Raw genomic sequence first — 14,867 nt, 5'->3', positions numbered from 1 at the left:
TCCAGTTTTTGGCATGCTATCTTTGTGAACCCTCTTGATTTAAATAGAAAGTGTGTGGCATAAACATAGCAGTACATTATCTCATTTTTATCTTCAGTGGTCCGCATAATTGTATCTCTTCCTCTTAGTTTTTTCATTAGCTTCTGTGGTCTATTTCCTTTTTGCCATAGTGGGTCCATGAACAGGGTCACCATGGTTTTATAACTGTCCTAGGGATGTGGTCTTCACTTGACAGGTCTCTCCTGTCACTACCACCACAATTAGTCCTAGTGCTGAAGCTGAGGGTGGGCATCTTTCTATCCTGGGTGGCATGCAGCCAGTATAAATCTTTCATTTTGCTTCCTTTCAAACTTCAATAGTAGTGGTCACCTTGCTAAGGCTTGGTCATGATATATAACAAGATCACCATATGAAGATACTCAAGGCTTGCTTCAGGAGATTGGAAGCCCCGGGTCTCACAAAAAAAATATATAAATTCCCTCTCTTCTCTATATAAAATCCTGACAAAACTGAATTTCCCTGCAACTAAGTCAACCTGATACTGAATGCATGCAGATCCTATTCTAAATACTGTCCTTCTAGATTTAAATGAAACAAAAGGTCAGAAAATTCTTGGAACTCACACTCTTTTCCCTCACTAAAAAATAAAAAAATAATCACTGCTTTCTCGGCACTGCTAGATAATTACTATTTTACAGACTATGGTAAGGAGGAACGCTCCCCTCTGTCTGCAACTGCTTTTTCCTTTGTGGTGGCAGCCATGTGACTGGGGAGGGACCTCACCTCATTGCTATGTCCTTCTGTCCTTTCCTCGCTCTACCTGTCTGATGGTACACAAAAGACTATCTTTCTTTTATACCTAATTTTAAAAAAAAGGTTCATTAGCAATCCATCCTTTGCTCCTCATTGGCTCTATTCTGTGATTACACCACAAGTTCTGATTCCAAGAATTGCTATAGGTCCATTCAACTCAAAATTTTCCTTCTGACAAAATATCCAGTTAACCTCAGCAATTGTAGCCAGGTCCATTTGGTGTCACTGCAGTCCAAGGGATAATACCACTGGCTTCCAGCCATGTCACCCCCCCTTTTTTTTTTTTAGTGAAACCAGAGGGTAGTTTAACATTTATATGGGTGGGAAGGATGGCTGTGGGCTTCAAAGGAAAGCATTTGCATGGCTCCTCTCTAACTAACCACCAAGGTACTGCTAAGTAATTCACATGTCACCATTTGCTAATCAGAGCAAGAACAATATCTTAATCTTCTGGCTTACATTAGAGTTAATATCCATGCATGATACTATATTTTCTGTATCCTATAACAATTACAAATAGTTATTGAAACCACTCATTACTAGGCACTTGTTAATATACCAAAAATTAGCTCAGTTATTGTAATTGCAAGACCATTCCTCTTGATTAACCATTCTTTTTGGATGTCTATAGTTAGCTTTTTCAGCTCAATTAGATACCTACCTTGTTGCCTTGTTCCTTTGAACACACATATTATAATTTAAGCTGTCAAACCACCATGCAAGTCTTAGAAAATTTAGCCCATAGGGGTAGACAATATTGCTTATGCTTAGGCATTTAGAGGCAATCTTCAAAAGTCATTTATCCAGATAAAAGGGCTTTTTGAAAATTGCCTGTCCTGTATGCAGGTAACAGTATGTGCATTGTTCCACAGGCACACACATTTTCTTGGGAGTATATTTGGCAAAGGGTAAGCCAAGGGAGGCAGCAACGCACATAGTTTTGCATTTTCAAAATAATACGTGTTGTTTTAGTCAAAAAAAAGGAGGCACAAATCTCATGGGTACTTTTTCCTTTGGTAATTTTCAAAGGGAATGTGTGTGTGTGTGTGTGTGTGTGCTTGCTTTTCCATGGAAAAATATTGCAAAATCCACAGGTAAAAGTACCTGGCGCATTATGCATCAAAGCACATAGATCTGATAATTGCTACTTTAATTGTAACAGTGCATCCTGAATCGACTTGCTTATGCAACCAACTTTTTATAGGATGAGCTTGGTTTAAAAAACTTCATGTACAGTTCAAAAATGTTCCGACGAAGGAAGCTCATACGTATTCTGTTTGGCTTCTGTTCTGTCCAGTGCATCCACCGAGACCTTGCAGCAAGGAATATCTTAGTCACCCATGGGCGTGTTGCCAAAATTTGTGACTTTGGACTGGCCAGAGACATCATGACCGATTCAAACTATGTCGTCAAGGGCAATGTAAGTGATCTCAAACCTAGAGACCAGATCTTCATATCGCTCTTCATAACCATTCTCTTGCAGATAATGTATTTTTATAGCTTGACGACATCCCTGAACAATTTTTGTTTTATTTTGACATTCATGAGCAATTTTATTTGCCAAGTACTAAAGACAGGGAGGAATTTTCTCTAAATATCTGTGGAAATCTCAAGTTATATGTGTTATCCACCTGAAGACTTCTAAAACCGTAGAGGAAAAGTAATGAAACATTCTGTAATGACATTCTTATTACCTGTCTAGTCTGAGCAAGTGGTGGAGCCATTGTTAGTGGAGTATGTGTGATACCCTGGGTGGTCATGGCAGCAAGGAACCCATGAAACAGTGACGGTGTGGCAGCTCCTTGCAGGCTGGCAGTGTAAGAGGAGCCAGCATCAGCTCTCCAGCACGAAAACAGCAAGCATTGGTGATCTGTGCAGAGGTGGCACACAAGGACTTCCATCAGGGTTCCTTGCTTCCATCATTAATCCATGATTTCAGGTCCTGATTTATACTGCATGTGTTATGGAGTCTCTATTTAGTGGACCCTTGGGCCGACCTGCAGGAGTCTGGGATAGGTGTTCAATGTATCTAGTATGTGGCAGGCTGGGAGGCAGATGTTCAGGCAGGACGTAGAGGTGCTCTTCACCCTGGAAGCCGAAGCCCCCCCGGGAGGAGCCCTTAGGGGCCCGGCCGCTGGGACTTAGGCGGGTTGTTGATCAGGACTGAGAACTGGAACCAGACTAAACAGTAGACAGGAACTGTAACAGGGCTCGGGTACTGGAACCAGGCAGGAACTGTAGCAAGACTCGGGTACTGGAACCAGGCAGGAACTGTAGCAGGCAAGCAGGAATGGAGCGAGTACCAAAGCAACTCACTCCGGGGCACGACGCAACAGGGAACCAGGAGGTAAACCTTTTGCAAGGCAAAGACTGAGTGTCCGCGGCTGGCTTATCAAGGCCACAGCATCTGACGAAGTCACCATGGCGGGAAACGGCCTAGGAAACCATCCAAGTGACGCGCGCGCCTAGCAGTAGGGTGTCCATGGGAAGCCTCCCAGCGGCGTGGCCCCCGCGGGGACGCCACCAAACAGGCCACAGACCAGGCCTTCAGAAGCGGGAACAGGTCCAGGAGCACAGAGGTAAGGGTCTGGTCGTGGCGCTCGCGGCCAGAACCACAACAGCATGTACAGTGAAACTAAATGAAGTGGCTGATGGACTTCTCTATTCCTGAAACAGTGTAACCAGAGCTAGCTATGCTATTAAATAGAGAATATTTGCAGGTGTCATAGTTTGGAAATGCCATGTCCTAATGTGGCTGAATTAAAGCTGTAATGGGCATGTATAGGAACAGAAAGGGAAAAATGAACTAGATTATGGAGAAGTAGCTTATTGGTCAGATCATGGGCGTCTCAGTGACTGGAAAGTTTACATTATTATTATGTTCCTGGTAATAAATTAGAGTTATGTCAGGGCTGGAGTTTGAAGAACCATCAGTCCTATAATAATTGTTTGTGTCTGAAGCTTGGTTCAGTACCGGCCTATAGGCTAGTGAGAAGAACTGTTAATTATAAACATTTAATAGACTAACCAGCAAAAGCAAGAACTTGAAACTGACATTCCTCTGTTGAGAATATGGGTAGATGTGTGGTGCCCTGGGTAATCTTTGGCTCCTGCGCTTTCAGGCCCGTCTGCCGGTGAAATGGATGGCTCCAGAGAGTATCTTTGACTGCATTTACACAGTGCAGAGCGATGTCTGGTCCTATGGCATTCTTCTCTGGGAGATCTTCTCACTCGGTGAGCACAAATGTTAAGAGATTGCTCCCTAACATTAAAACACCCATCACTGAGCCTGGTGTTCCATCACCGACATTAGGCCAATTCACTTTTACTGCCCTTGAACAAGCTGGGGGAGGGGCAATTTTATAACAACTCATGTAACTTATGCGTTGCCAAAGCCCACAAGCTATGCCAATTTCCGTAGCAAAGTTATGCACATAAGTTCACTTTCAAACTTACCTCACCTGAACAAAGTTACTCCTGTTCTAATTTACGCACATAGGGCCTGATTTTAAAAAGCACACACATAAATCTGAGTTTTACTTGAGTAAATGCTCTTTGAGTGGGCTTTTGAAAATTGCTACAATAATATGGTATTGAATTGTCTCTAGGATTTACTTGCGAAAGTGCACTTTACTGGAGTTACTGGCTTTTGAAAATTGCTACAATAGTATGTTATATTTACGCACATCACTCCGTTGAAAATTACCTCCATACTTTATAAAATCAAAAGTATACGAGTAAATCCCAAATCTGTCCCCTGTCCCCCAGAACACCTATCTTTTGTGCTCATAAAAATAAAATCAGTTTTCTGTCTACTTTTGTGAGCACAACCCAAGCACCGTCTTATAAGGAGTCATTTGGACATATAAACCCATGTTTTTTGCACATAAGTAGCTTTGAAAATACACTGACTATTTTTAATAGTTGACTACCAGCAATTTAATGGATCTGATACTCCATCGCATCACATTACTTACATTAGGTTTCAGTGACTATAAAACTCAATGATCGTAAAAAGACTTTATTCACTCATTTTCCAATCAATACCTTTTGTTTCCTTTCACTAACTCTAATTTAGAACCTACTCACTAATTATAGTCCCAAGATCTCACTCAGAGACCTTAGAACTTGATCATTAATTGTCTCTCAGGAATCACATCATTAATAATAAGACTCAATTAATGGTTTTCCATAGACCCAGAAATTAGAAAAACTGCCTCTAGAGAGGAGAAGTCCATTACCTGCTATTAATTGACTTAGAAAATAGCCACTGCTATTATTAGCAACAGTAACATGGAATAGACTGAGTTTTTGGGTACTTGCCAGGTTCTTATGGCCTGGATTGGCCACTGTTGGAAGCAGGATGCTGGGTTTGATAGACCCTTGGTCTGACCCAGTATGGCATGTTCTTATGATTTAACCAGGTTACTGTGAATTTCATGAATTCCTCATTGTAAGAGAGATGGAACTAAAGATGGACTAATATTCTCTTTGTTGATGCCAAAGATTCTTGCCTGCAGTGAACAAGGACTGCATTTACTAGGGATCACTTTTGATATCCCAGAATACGAAATGGAAATGGAAATGGTCCATGTTAAAGTGATCATAATGAGACAGAAGCATCCACCATGTTACACACCTACAAGGCGGTAGAATGGATGAGCTTTCTATAATTGAGAGAGGAACCTGGTTCAGGTCAAATCTTAGACATGTGGATACTTAGCCAAATTCATGTCTGTATGTATTTATATATATATATATATATATATATATATTTAAATCTATTTACAACATATCCCCACTCCACTTAAGTACCCAACTTCGTTTTCACTCTTCATCTAGACCTATCAGAGGAGCTTATAAAGGCACACTCTATGTTCCTTCAACAATATCCTTACATCAGAAACGTACCATCTCTTTAGCAGGACCCGTCCAATGGAACATGCTCCCGCCAGACATCCGCCTTGAGATCTGCTTCGCTTCCTTCAAAAAGAAAATTAAAACCTGGCTCTTTAGCCAAGCTTTTCCAGAACTTTGATTATTTTTTACCTCCAGCTATCAAGATTTTCTCACCATCGCAATCCCTTCTGCAGATCACATTTATCTTAGACAATTACGCCTTATTTTATGATTTGGTTTCTCAAAAAGACTATACAATTTTCTCAATGTTATTTTTCGAACCTGTTTTCCATGTTTTCCAAGTTCTATAACCTTGTTATATGTACCGCCTCTTGGCGTAATTTTTATGTTTCAATGTAAACCGATGTGATCTGTATTTTAATACAGGAACACCGGTATATAAAAATCTAAAAATAAATAAATAAATATGTGATTAGGAGGTACTAATCAGTGTCTTTTGCTCACAGGTAAGAATCCTTACCCTGGGATACTCGTGGATGGCAAGTTTTATAAATTAGTGAAGCAGGGATACCAGATGGCCAGGCCGGACATTTCTCCTCTGGAAATGTAAGCGCAAAAAAGACACAGGAAAAATCGCCTTCCAGTAGGCAGCTTTGGGAAAATGCCCAGACTGTTAAGTCGAAGTGATCAAAATGTTATTTTGTAACCGAGAATAATGAGGTACTAAGAAAACCAGTAGAATGTAAACTTTTAGAGATAATTTGCAAATTAGTAAATCTAAACTACAGAGAGCAGGTGTGGCAGAAATACAGGATTGAGATCAGCATGGTCTCTTTTGCAAATAGGTCCTAAAAAGCGAGCTTCATTGGAAAGTAAGTTAGGCAGCATCTTCTATGGTAAACCCTCTCCATAAAGTTGACCTTCTAAAACAAGACTATGCCATCTTAGCTCCCAACTACTTCACACTTTTCTTTGTTATTAGCCTCGCCTCTTTGAGCAGCCTTATAGAGGGCATTTATTGTTCATAATTACATTGAATCATGCTGTACTGTGTGTGATATGGCTCATCATTATGAACCCGAGACAGAGTGAAAATCTCCACTTTACTGCAGGCACTGTGGAGTGCCCAAATGCAGTGTATTCCTACTGTAGCCTCTGGAAATTATTGGGCATATCTTTATGGTGTGAGCTATACGGAAGACATGCATTCTTTATCGGGAACTGGATTTCAGCCCTCAGTGTAAAAAGCTAAACTGAATACGCTGATTCTGCAAAGTGGCTGCATGCTTCAGTGCTTCTACCTAGGGCTAGGCCAAGTGCAAGAGAACTGAAAACTGTATACAGCTTACCACAGACCACAGGGTGCTTCAGCCGTTTCCACCTAATAGCATTGTTAGATGTCACACAACACAAAGCTAGGGTTAATTTATTTTATTTATTAAAAAAAAAGTTATACCGCCTAATCAGAGATTCAAGGCAGTTTACAATAAGGATTGCCATCAGCTTTGAATATAAACTATGCCTAAAATTTAGATTTTATTTGCAGTAATTTTTATTGCACATCTTTACCAAAAAATGTTTGTTTGAAGCGGGTTATAAGAATATCAAATTTAATAAATACAAATTATACAATTAAAATAAACACTAAAAAATAAAAGCATAAAACATCTCAGTTTAAAAGCAAGCCTAAACAAGTTTGTCCAGCACTTTCCCCCCAAAGCATCAGTAATCTGAATTTGTGATAACATCCTTTTCATTTCCAAATCTCATAGAGGATGGCGAGATGGGAAAGATGCATAGGTAGCATGTGTGAATAGCATGAGGAAAATGATAGGGGATAAGGTACAGGTTTAAAGAGCAGAAATTATAACAAAGCTCTGTTTGGAAAAGAGGAGTGAAACATGCTGATTAAATCAAAGGTTGAGAGTTCTGGAGATTTTTTTTTAAAAGCTGTGAGACTGGGAGTTTTGGTTCTGGTAAATGATCCTGGATTAATATGAACAGAATGAGGAAGGAGATTTGCTGAACACACAGTCAAGCAGGCAACCACACATAAACAAGTTGCTGCTCAATTATTCTCTAAAGGTTTGGGGAAAGAGCTGATCGCAAACTTTAACTGTGGGACTTTGAAAATAAGGAGCTTCAAAATCTCTGTCTTATGTCTCTGAAATCCAACTGAGGGAGGGATGAATGAGAAAAGAATGGTTACTGGCTGTTCAACGTGCTTTCAGTTTACTCTTTCACCTAAAAAGAGATGACGTCAATGCATGCATCTGCCATCTAGGATAGGTTGGTTGAAAAAGTTCTGAAACATGTTTGGTCCTGCTCCTATCCCCATCTGGTTCTGTCTGGCTGTGCTTCCCCTATAGACTTTAAGGGGTCTGAACTAAATGAGCCAAATAGGATTTAGATTTTTCCAGGGTCTACCCCCATTTCGTTCAGATGACCTGAACTGTACCAAAACTTGACTCATTCGGATCAATTTCACATTCAGATCATCCGAATGGCACGATTTTGCACTAGCTGCCAATACACTTGATGCTTGGTCACCAATTGACTGCATAAAAGGAACCAATTTCTTGGCTATTAACTCATTTCTATAAGCTGAGAATGGAAGATACGTTTCACATTAAAGATATCACCCCCTTCCCTTTTCACCATTGTTTCTCCTTCCTCCTGCCTACTTCTTTCCTCGAGATGAAAATACCTCAGTGTTCAGGGAAAGGAGAATTCTTTACGTATTCATTTAAATTATTTGGTGGGATTCATGGGAATTGTTTTCCTTTTCCTTCTTTAAGCTATGACATTATGAAGGCATGCTGGAGCCTGGAACCCACACAGCGCCCGACTTTTGACCAGATCTGCAGTTTCATTCAAAAGCAAATGCAAATAGGTGAAGGCAAAGATCAGGTGAGAATACAAACCTAAGAAGAGATTGTGAGGAAGCAAGGATGACTGAGCTCTTTTCTCCAGTTGCAGCTCCAGCGGAAAGCTGAAAGAGTTTGTCGAATTGAGTTGTTTGTCAACTATTTTATATAGATTAACAATCATTTACATAAAGCAGGCAGCTAGAAACAATTGCTATTTGTGTTACATACTCTATGCTCAGATATGTAAATTAATTAGTTGTAGATTGAATAAAGTAAATGCCTACTTAATTATTTATAAACAAAGGGAAAACAGACAAAAAATTCTTGCACTCTTGGTAAGCCACTAAGTGATCCCTATCTTGTACTAGACTGCTAGTCTAAACAAAAAATGAGCTTTGGAACTAGGTGACATAATATATTAATTTTTATTGCAGTTATTGCCTTTTGTTTAAAACATTTCTTCTTCACTAAATACTGTACATAGGTATCATGATCTGAATTGTCTTATGGTTTTGTTTTTTAAATATCCCCTTAAGCTAGTCCTGTACTAAGTGGCCATCATTGAGATAAACTGATCAGTGTCGGGCTAGGATAGATCATTATACAAGTTTTCCAGTCATCATGACTAAAATTAATAGTGCTGTTTTCTATTATTTTGAGGTCTACACAAACCTTTCAAGCAACAAGGAGGCAGATCAAAAGAGTGAGTGCAAAGCAAAGTCTGAGGATGAATCATGTGACCAACAAGATGTCAGTCATTCCATTCCCAAAAGCAACCATTATCAGTTCTGTTAGCTCTGAAAGACCAAAGAAGACAGCGTTCACCTCGAGCTTGGATCTTTTCCACCCCTTTCTGTGGTTTCTAATGACAATGGATTATGATTAATGTTCTCGGGGCGCCTATGTTTTTGCATGTTCTTTTGGAGTCTGGGAACTTAAGCGTTCCTGGCTGAAAGGGGCATTTGTAAATGAAGCTAGATATAAATTGAATGAATAATGTAGCATGTGATAAAACAAACCTTCACGTCTCAACGTGAGTACAGCGAACAATAGTTCATCTTCTGCACTGGACGAGAGCTGCTTCCTTCAACCATTTCAGCTTTGATGCTCTGACAAACAGAAGTTGAGCTCTGGCTTACGGCCATAACTGGAGTAATTTTCTTAGCCATTTATGCATATAAATGGGCGTAATAAACTATCCCTTGGGTTAAGTGTGTGTAAAAGTAGGCATGTAACCCGGGTTCTTGTGCACTTTTACACACACTGAGCAGAGGCATGCCAGGGGTGGAGTCAGCATTTTCCCCACACACTTTTTTCATTTTAAAAAGCATGCACGCAAGTATTACACATACACGTGACACCTACCGAAGAGGAGGTGTAACTTTATGCGTGTGAAGGTGTGTGTGTGCATACTCGGCCAATTACCTGTGTATTTTCAAAGTGAACGTACACGCGCAAGTTGGCTTTGCAAATCCTCAGTACAGTCTGCGTATACATTGTATGCACAGATGTTAACGCTATGCAGGCTGCTAGAAAATGACCCTTCCTCTAACCAAAGCTCAATTTCCTTAGGTTCATTCAAAAGGTGCTTCCAAGGTCTTTGCTACTGAGATTCTAGTCCAGTGGATAAAAAAGGTGCTCTGTACTGAGGAGATGTGTTTGTGGGTGATTTCCAGAGATATTCTGTACCTGTAAAAACTTTATGGACTAAGGTCCAGGGAGAGAGAAGGGGACTAAGTGTGTGCATGAGTATGTGACAAACTCTATGTGTGTGTGTGTGTGTGTGTGCACGTGCACGTGTGTGACAAAGAGAAACATACCGTATATAATACAGACGCTATATGTGTTTAGGACGGCATGAGATTGAGAAACTCTTTGAGAAGACCTGCACATTTGAGAAAGTTAACAGTAGAAATTATGTGTGATAGACACTGTGGGCCAGATGTACGAAGCTTTTTTTTTTTTTTTCCCAAAAGACATAAAGGAGGCAATTTTCCAAACAGTATGCATGAGTGCAAAGTTTGTGGATACTTTTACCCGTGGATGGTGTACCAGTTCCCAAAGGGAAAACGTGCACTCTTCACCCTTGAAAATCACCCCGAGAAAATGCACCAGCTTCTCCTACAAGCTTGCATTCCCTTCAAAATAATGCACGCCGTCCTAGAAATGCAAACCGTCACCCCTAACCCTGCCTCCCAGCCCCACCTAACTTTCCCATGGGTAAAAACGTGTGCGACACTGAGCTCTGCATGCAAATGGATTTTGAAAACCTGCCTTTAGATGGGAAAATCTTTTTAGTACATCGGATTGAGGGGGAACATGAGTGTGTATGTTGATTTAAATGAATCGTGTCACATTCTTTTACTCTGTCTCTGAAAAGCTTCTCTGGATAACGGTTCATCTCTGTACCATCCTGATTTGATTGGAATGTAGTTGCCTATAAATACCCAACGAATGTAAAGTTAGAAAGATTTTCTTAGGAAGAGGGAAATGCTAGCACTCTCTCCTGAAACGATACTGGGGTCAGAGAGAAGCCAATCTCTTCTCGGTGTGACAAAATGACTCTTGCAACAGAAAGTCCATGCAGAGTGCATTTGAAAAGAGATACGAAAGTCTCAGGCTGCAGACTCTCTATAGAAATTCAAAACTAAAGAGTAAAGCATTAGTCTCATGTGATTCAAAACCAGGCAGCTTTTCTGAATAAGTGGCATTAAATATGTTTCATTGCTTTTGTTTGATTGATAACACTGTGGCATTCACCATGACTACTGCCTCTCTGATAAGCACAACTATATTTTAGTTTTATGTTGATGTGTCTTTTATTTTGTTGGTAAAGCACATTCTTAAGCATTTAAGAGGACATTGTGTCATTGTCTATGAATAAAAGCATGGAATGAGGGGGAAAGGGGGTAAAATAGATGCATTCATGGAGCTAGCGTATTTCAATAAGAACAGAAAAGTAACATTTTCCAAGCACAAGAGGCCATGATCTGCAGCTGGAAAGAGAGAGGCTCAGAGGAAATGTGAGAAACTATTCCTTTTCAGAGAGTTTATTGGATTCCTGGAATTGCCTACTCGTAGGATCCAAAACCAGAAAGCTTAGAACAGAAACAGAGATCAGTGGGGTAAAGGCAAATGAAGATGATCAGAGGTCAAGTAGGATCCGTGATGACACAACAAGTAAGGGCAGAATAGATGGACCAAATTGTCCTTATCTCCTAAAAACAACTGAGTCTGATATTCAGAGGTTGCTCACTGCTTCAGTTTAAGTGCCTAAATTTGATCTAACCCACTAAGGCAAATCTTAGGTGCCTATATTCAGCTGACTTTAGACATCTTAAATTTTGGCTGAACATAGGCATCTTAACCTGAGGCACTTAAATGTAACCATTTAGCCCTGATTATCAGTTCTGGACAGCTCTCCTACCTCAGAACCTCTCCCACCTGTGAGTTTTAATTAATATGTGGGGAGGAGACTCCAGCCACATACACCCCAGCAGCCTCCCACTGCACCCAGCCCATTTAGTAATATCGAGGGGACCCAGTGGCTCCCCCACACCACACTTCCCTCCCACCCATCTGAAGCCAAAAACATGCATGGTGCTGACACATCCCCTCCCTCCCACCCAGGGCCAGAAAGATCCCCCTCTCCATGCCACAGAAGTCTCCCTGCCAAACATTTCTAAGCATAAGCGGGACAACACAGGCTTCCTTCCCCCCTGTTATTTGTAGGATCCTGGAGAGTAAGGGAAAGGAGATTAGTAGGGGATGTTTCTGGCTCTGATTTTAACTAAGGGCATGTGGGATGGAAGGAGGGGGATGTTGGTGTCATGTATGTTTACATAATAATTAAAACTCACGGGGGCAAAGGAGAATGATAGGAAGCCAGATATTAGGCCTACTTGAGCAGTGACTAGATTTGGCCGCCACACGTAGGTGCCTTGCACTGGAAATCAGTGCTGAGCTCCTAAATTCAATCCCCCGTCCTGTCCCCGCCCCCTTTTTTATGTTCCTACATTTCTGAATCAAAGCACCTAAGTTTAGGGTCTGCGCCTTGGAAAATGATTAAATGCAAAAGTCTAGGCACTTAGGTCAGACTCTCTGGTGTTAACTTTTGGGCAGCTTTATTAGTACTTAAACCAGAACATGCATATTTGTTGCCTTCTAACATTGTAAGCTCTGTAATTTGGGATGATCTTGGGGGGAGAAAAGAGTCATAGGAGAGGGGCAAGGGTTGCTTAGAAGCATTAACCTCAATAGGCTGCTTTACAGGGAACAGGACACTGACATGGCTTCACAGGCTTTATGTCTGCTTAGAACATGAGATCATGAAAGTAGCCAGTAAAAGCTTGCAGTAGCTCAAGATTTTTTTTTAAATAAATGTTATCCATCAATTTTTTTTTAGTATTTTTTACTTTTCCAGCATTATGCAAATCACTTTAATATATGAACTTTTACAAATATGCCTGCATACAGTAGCTGTTTAAAACAATAATAAACTAATTTTATTAACAAAGCATGAACTCTGTCTCTTTTTACATTTATAAAATCATAGATTAAAATGTTGCTAGTCAAATCAGTTTCAGGAATATTTTGGAGGCAGTGAAATCTTTTATTGGATAAAACAAAAAAAAGTATATATATATTATTGATCTTGCCCCTGAAAGCTGCACAATTCTAAAATGGAAGTATTTTGAGGTGCGCGAATATAAGACGTGCTTTCATTTTAGACACTTTTAAAAACACTTTTTAAGATAATTGAATTATGAATATACTGAATTTTGAATGCATATGAAAGATGCTCAAATGGACAGGAGCTACAGTTGAAACCCTGACAGGTGGTGCTACTGCTCACAAGTCTCAGACTTGTGCTAAATCATCATTTTTTTTTGTATCTGTTAACAGAACTTACAAGACCAGATGTGCGAAATCTATGTATATTAATGGGTGTTTCCTTCTTCTTTTTTTTTTTTTTTTTTTTTATTACCAGACTTGACTGGCATTTGACAATGCGGGAGAGAAAGTTGGATTTAGAATAAGGGATGACCAACATCATGTCGCACATGCACTAAATGATTGTAGCCTGGGCTGAAAGGCTTTAGGGTGTGCTAAAATCATTCACTTCACACTAAAATTACAGAAACCATATGAGATGACATTTTATTTTTTTTGTGTTTCAGATGGTGTTATTTCCCTGGCGAATATGCCAAAATAAAGATTTGACAATGTCTGCGGAATACTTTGGGAATGCTATAAGCCGAGCAAAATCCATGTCTGAATTTTAGGGACATGGATTTAGATCCAGATGTCAAAGGAGTTTTTGCATTTGGTTGACCAGGAAAGCCAAATCAAGGGCCTCATTTTCTAACCTCTTTCTCCATATACACAGAATGGGAGAAAAGCCTTAGTGAATCAACCCGGTTCTGAATGCACAGCGAGATAAAGTGAGAGAATCTTAAACTCGTGCACTAGGAATACTTCTGACTCCTACTCCAGTACTGTAAGCATTAGCCCCTGCCTCTCTTACATGGGGAAGAGAGAGAGAGAGCATGGCAAAAGGAGGAAGGGAAAAGGAATGAAAAAAAGGGAAGCAGCAAGAAAACAACGTGGGAGGGAGAGATGGATTTAGCACAGAGGCTGACCAACACCATATCAAGCATGCAATAAATGGCTTTAGCTTGCCCTAAAATCATTTAGCACACACTAAAATGAAAAAAAACAACCCTACATTAAATGACATGGCTTATTTTTTGTGTTTCAGATGGAAAACAATACAAAACAAAATGTAGTTATTTCCCTATCATTTTAAAATTACAGCACATCCTTACTAGAAATGCACTTATGCAAAAGATCTGATAGGGATAAAAAGAGAGGGACTCACATGTTCAGGTTTGCTTGGGGCAGCAAACAGCATAGGGTCAGTGCTAGGTGCTATTATTTATTTCTTCAAATCAAACCCAAGAAAACCTCTTGAAATTAAATGGCATTAAAATACAATAAAAAACAAACAAACAAACAAAATATATGCAAAGGGAGAGGTCCAAGTACCAATAAAAAAAATGGAAATTATTGAACACACCATAAAGATAAAAATACAAATCAATAACTGTGAGTTAGGAGAGTAACAGATTTGTCCAGATAATGCAGGAACAGGTAAGGAAAAAATGGAAGGAAAATCCTATACAACCTTAATCTCAGGAAAAGGAAAGCCAACTGGAATGAAAACAATATAGAATGAGGCGCTTGATATGTCCATGAAATTTTAGAAAACATTGGGTACCTGGCTACCACTTTAGACCTCAATTACAGAAATAATGTTCCTTT

At 39.9% G+C, this 14,867-nt stretch overlaps 1 protein-coding gene across 1 annotated transcript in view; it reads left to right on the top strand.

Annotated features, from left to right (window-relative positions):
* CSF1R (colony stimulating factor 1 receptor) overlaps positions 1–13,066 on the top strand; it is an 87,101-nt gene extending 74,035 nt beyond the window's left edge. The window contains exons 17-21 of the mRNA XM_029583559.1: positions 2,111–2,233; positions 3,936–4,047; positions 6,180–6,279; positions 8,472–8,583; positions 9,204–13,066. Coding sequence (XP_029439419.1) covers positions 2,111–2,233; positions 3,936–4,047; positions 6,180–6,279; positions 8,472–8,583; positions 9,204–9,338 — 582 coding nt within the window. The 3' untranslated portion in view covers positions 9,339–13,066. The remainder of the gene's footprint in view (positions 1–2,110; positions 2,234–3,935; positions 4,048–6,179; positions 6,280–8,471; positions 8,584–9,203) is intronic.
* Positions 13,067–14,867: the final 1,801 nt, after the last annotated feature.

Source organism: Rhinatrema bivittatum, chromosome 18 (genome assembly GCF_901001135.1).
Source record: "Rhinatrema bivittatum chromosome 18, aRhiBiv1.1, whole genome shotgun sequence".
Classification (NCBI taxonomy): Eukaryota; Metazoa; Chordata; class Amphibia; order Gymnophiona; family Rhinatrematidae; genus Rhinatrema; species Rhinatrema bivittatum.
This window is presented reverse-complemented; position numbering and strand designations above follow the sequence as displayed.